A 5,373-nucleotide genomic window follows, 5' to 3' on the forward strand; every position below is an offset into this window, starting at 1 on the left:
CTGCCGTTGTAGTGTGTTACTGATGGTGACCTTTGTTACTTTGGTCCCAGCTCTCTGCAGGTCATTCACCAGGTCCCCCCGTGTGGTTCTGGGATCTTTGCTCACCGTTCTCATGATCATTTTGACCCCACGGGATGAGATCTTGCGTGGAGCCCCAGATCGAGGGAGATTATCAGTGGTCTTGTATGTCTTCCATTTTCTGATGATTGCTCCCACAGTTGATTTTTTCACACCAAGCTGCTTGCCTATAGTAGATTCACTCTTCCCAGTCTGGTGCAGGTCTACAATACTTTTCCTGGTGTCCTACGAAAGCTCTTTGGTCTTGGCCATGGCGGAGTTTGGAGTCTGACTGTTTGAGGCTGTGGACAGGTGTCTTTTATACAGATGATGAGTTCAAACAGGTGCCATTCATACAGGTAACGAGTGGGGGACAGAAAAGCTTCTTACAGAAGACGTTACAGGTCTGTGAGAGCCAGAGATTTTCCTTGTTTGAGGTGACCAAATACTTATTTTCCACCCTAATTTACGAATAAATCCTTTACAAATCCTACCATGTGAATTCATGGATTTTTTTTTTCACATTCTGTCTCTCACAGTTGAAGTGTACCTCTGGTGCAAATTACTGACCTCTGTCATCATTTTAAGTGGGGGAACTTGCACAATCGGTGGCTGACTAAATACTTTTTTGCCCCACTGTGTGTGTGTGTGTATATATATATATATATATTTTTTTTTTCCTAAGAACATTATTTTCATCTGCTAGTTTGTTTGTGTTTTAGGACTGCCCGAAGAACTAATTCTCAAGAATAATAATAATAATAAAAAATACAACAGTCTGGTTCCTTACATGCAAAATATATGGAAGAAGTTCTAAGCAGGAGTTCATGGTTCCTTTTCTGATTAAGTCAGATCCATTCTCTTCCATTTATCCTCATCAGGGTCGTAAATCCCGTCTAACAAAGGGCGAGAGGCGGGTACACCCTGTACTGGTCGCCAGTCTGTCTCTGGGTCACATGGTTTATGAATAATGAAAAGTCCAATTATGGTGCAGGAGGCTTCTGCAACATTCATACTCTCCTCTAATCAGGGAAGACTTGCCAAAGGTGAAAGTACTTTCTGAAGAAACTCACCTTGGGCAGCAATGCTTTAGACATATTGAACTAATGCTTACAATGCTAATAAACAGAGCACAAACTTTAAACATGAAGAATTTTGATGAAAGCCAAATTACTGCACTTTGCCTCTGTGGCCACAAGAGGGCATTAAAGTAACACAATTCTACAAAAAAACAAAACCAAAAAAAAGTCTGACTTAAAAGGGTCAATTCACCCCACATCAAAATATATTTTAATGCTGCCGACTTAAAAAAAACAAAAACAAAAAATCCTGATGACTTTAGTTAGATCTTCAGATTTAACAAGGCATTGTCTGGACAATAGGTTAGACACTAACTAGCATTTGATCTGTAACCATGAAACAGTTCAAAACAGTTTACAAATGTAAATTAGAGGTCAGTCATTCCCTTTTTCCTCACTCCATATAAAACATACATCTTGTTCTTTTAACAAATCTCTTTATTTTAAACTGGCACTGAATATGTGACTGATGTGGGGGGGAAAAGAAGAAGAGTCAACCAATACACCAATTAAGATTTTAAAAAGAAATTACAAAAATACTCCTCAGCACACCACACTTGTGTAGAGACTCATTTAACCATCTGATAATAAAAAAAAGTCAGATCTAAAATATCAACAAGATAAATACTAACTCCAAACAGGTCACAGGGAAAGTTGTAGCAGGGGAATGCAGCTTGTTACTTTGACTAGTAAGCTAGTAAAGTATACCAACATAGTATCCACTTCAGTAAACTCCACACTCATGATTCATCTAAACTACCTGCTTGTTCAGTTTAAGCTTACACACGATTATGAATAGAGAAGTTTCCTTAATCCATCAATATTTACATCATACAATATTAAGTGCGGCCTTTAACAGTAGCTAGAGGCAAGGCTTGCAAAGAGCTTAAGTTGTTGGCTGTGCACAAAAAAAACAAAAAACAAAACCAGATGTTTTGTACAGTGTGGATAAGTTAGTGATATATTTTTTTAGCATATATATTTAAAAAAAAAAAAAAAGTGTTTACTGCTCTTCTGCTCGTTGAACATCCTCAGCAGTGTTAAAAGGTGCTCCTCTCTTTAGCTACAGCCTCATCGCTTTAAAGATAATTTTAAAGAAGCCACTCACACGCTTGACCAGCTTAATGCAACACAATTCGCTGAGAGCAAATATGCATTGTCCTAATTTTGGTCCATATTGTTTCTACAGCTAATAAAAACAACACATCATTACACCTCTGGAAACCTTTCAACCAACTACAACCTGAAGCATTCAAAAGTAACACCCATGGAGAGCTTCATTCATTGGCAGGGATATAAACATGTCCTGACATGGTCTGAATATTTAATCTACTCAAACCATGTCTTACCTCCTTTGTTCTCTGTAACATGTTATATAAACACACTTCATAAAATGATAGCAGGCTACACAAGTGTTAAAAAAAAAACAAAACAAAAAAAAACAAAAAACAGACAAGACAGCAGGTCAGTGGCAACTAGCCTTAAGGGAGCACCAATTTAGGGGCCGAGGGAATGACAGCATGTCCCCGGCCATCTCCCCCCGTGAGTCCACTCTCACTGAGGTAACTTTCTGTTGGCCACAGCATCCAGCTCTACGCTGGAGAGGAAACGCCTGGACAGCCGGTGACAGTTGTAGCTCAGCTCTGTGGTATAGATGGTGCTGGCTTTCTTGGGGTAGATGATGGTGGTGCTCTTGAACTGCTTGGGACGATGGCGAGGCTGGAACTCTAGCTGTGTCACGTAGTGGCGCCAGGTGCTGTTGGACACAGCCATAATGGTCTGCCTGCAGTGTTCGAGGCTTTGGCCCCACGGCTCCAGGCTGACATTCTGGATGAAGTGGCGGTCTGAGTCATAGTGCACTGAGGAGGTGTATCTATGGATAAGAGAGAATGCAGCGATTTTAGTCAAACAAAATACAGTAAAGCTAACTCGTGAGCCAACAGTGCCACTTTTCTCTTGTACGTGCTTTTTGGGCTGTCACATCAAAGACAACACACCTCATTTCCTTTGGTGGTAATGGATCAAGTGCTATGCCTTCCCCGAAGGACAGCGGGTGTAGCTGTGGGAAAGATCCAGCAGGTAAAGCTGGAACCTGCAAAACATGAAACAGACCCTCAGTGGATACATGGGACCTTTGGCCCAGTTCAGAGCCACAGGCGCTTTAAACAAGACGTTTTGGTTTTTTACGCATATAAACAAATAACTTTAAAAAAAAAAAAAAAAGTATGTTCAGTGCTGAAGTGCCCTACTTCTTTACTTAAAAGAGGGCTGTTGCCTAGTAACTTCAATAACCTCTACTTTATGTCTCAAATCAATAGCAACATGCATTCAAAAGTAAAACAGTCATTTTTAAGAGCAAGAAGTCAGATTTCAGGTGCAGTTCACGACCATTTGTTTTGCTCCGACAGGAAACTGATGGGTTAGATCACAGGATGTAGTGAGACACACTGGTGGTACGTACCAGGGAACCCCTTCCTTCGTCTTCGGACACAGAGCTCACTCCACCGGCTTTATCTGCGGACACAGGCAGCAGCCAGGCACTGGGGCTCGGACTAGGGGGTAAGCCAGAGTCCGGGCTATCAAGTCCTCTCTCAGCCCTGCAACTCATATCCAGAGGATCTCCTTCACATAAATTTGGCAAGTTCAAACTGCCAACCATTTCTAGGTAAAAGTTGCAAAATCCCAGCGAGTAAGAGGCAGGTTACGAAAGAGGATTCCTTCCAGCGTGCAGTCCGCCGTATTCTTCTTCTTCTTCTTAATTATTCCGTCACAGAGTCCCGCGGTGTAGCTGCTAACCTCTTCCCGGACAGCATTCACGGCTGCACGCTGGAAAAGTCATCAACCAGGCGGTAAATCAGTTTCCTTCCCTCCACAACGCCAAAGCCAGAAACTCGAGCTTTCGAACTTCTTTATCTTAACATCTCAAAAACGCCGAGCACTTTGTGCCACCTCCACGGTGAAGACATTCAGAGAGACTTGAGCAGGTTTGTCTCTGAGAAACACTGAGCTTGTCCTGCTGCCCGCGGGTCCTCTTCAAACTTCTTCCCCCTTCAAAGGGGGCTTTCAGATCCACGAACACAGGAAAGGAAACGCCTTTCGAATCACTTGAGTGGCTGCTGATTGGTCAGAAGATAATTAGCAACAAGAGACCGGGCCAGGCATGGGAACTTTTCCAGATCCTCATTCACTTGCAACCTGGCGAAATCAGGTTGATGCGTTTTCCTGGTATTGTTCGAAACGCGCAAGTGAGAAAAGAAGTAGTGTACGCCCATGTTATGAAGCATAAGGAAAAACTTTATGCTTTGCACTGTTTTTGCACTGTTGCCCGTGGAATACAGGCAATTCAAAGCAGTGGCATTTTGCACCTGAAGGAACTAATGCAGGAGTATCAAACATAAGGCCTGGGCACAGGAATGGCAAAGACTTTTTCCTAACACAATTTTCCAAAATGTGAAGGAGTGCATATAGATTTTGATTTTTTTAAAACTGTATTTTCATAGGACTAGCGTTTCCTATTGATAAAGACCACCGCCCCACTGGCATTCATACTACACCAAAGTAATAAAAGTAATGGATACAAAAAAATAAAATAAAATCAGTTAACTTACAGAAAATGTTTTTTTTTTCTTTTTTAAATTAAGTCCACATTTTTAAAAAACTTTTTCTCCAGTTTTACACGTTTATGTTGTTTTACTGCTCTGGCCAATGTAGCATAACAGAGGGCTGCATGTGGCCCAAGATGTAAAATAATGTGCACACTAAATGCAGCCATCTAGTTTGCCAATGAGGACTTATGGAGTTGGGAGACACCGATGTCAAAATGCATAAACACAGCCAGGGAAAAGGCATCGGATAAGGTTTTGGTGTCTGCAAGCCAAATTTGGAATATATTTGACCTTGAGATCAAAAAACAAACCTATTTGTGCACTTTTATGGACACACATTCACTAAAAGAAAACCTTTACCTTCTATCACTAAAGATGATTTTTAACAGAGGAGTAACCTTTACAGAATATGACTTGTGCAATTAAGGTCAAAGACAGCCTAAGTGTTAAAAACCGAAGGGAATCCAAAGATCCCGTTTGCTTAAAGAAGCTACGAGTTCAGTTTGGGTCACGGGACAAACACAGCAAAAACAATCAGAACACCTATGATCACGCCCCCTTTTAATGAATGGCACACAGATTTCAACCCCACACTGAATTAAAACAGATGAGCAAAAAAAGAAAACCCACGG

General features: G+C 41.4%; 1 protein-coding gene across 1 annotated transcript; it reads right to left on the reverse strand.

Annotated features, from left to right (window-relative positions):
* Positions 1-1,367: 1,367 nt before the first annotated feature.
* On the reverse strand, positions 1,368-4,231 carry rflnb (refilin B). The gene is made up of 3 exons (XM_080888432.1): positions 3,598-4,231; positions 3,134-3,228; positions 1,368-3,009 (listed from the first exon to the last, which is right to left on the reverse strand). The coding sequence occupies exons 1-3, from the start codon at positions 3,793-3,795 to the stop codon at positions 2,691-2,693; spliced, it is 612 nt and encodes a 203-aa protein (XP_080744558.1). The 5' UTR covers positions 3,796-4,231; the 3' UTR covers positions 1,368-2,690.
* Positions 4,232-5,373: the final 1,142 nt, after the last annotated feature.

The sequence above is a fragment of the Rhamphochromis sp. 'chilingali' genome (assembly GCF_963969265.1).
Source record: "Rhamphochromis sp. 'chilingali' genome assembly, chromosome: 8".
NCBI lineage: Eukaryota > Metazoa > Chordata > Actinopteri > Cichliformes > Cichlidae > Rhamphochromis > Rhamphochromis sp. 'chilingali'.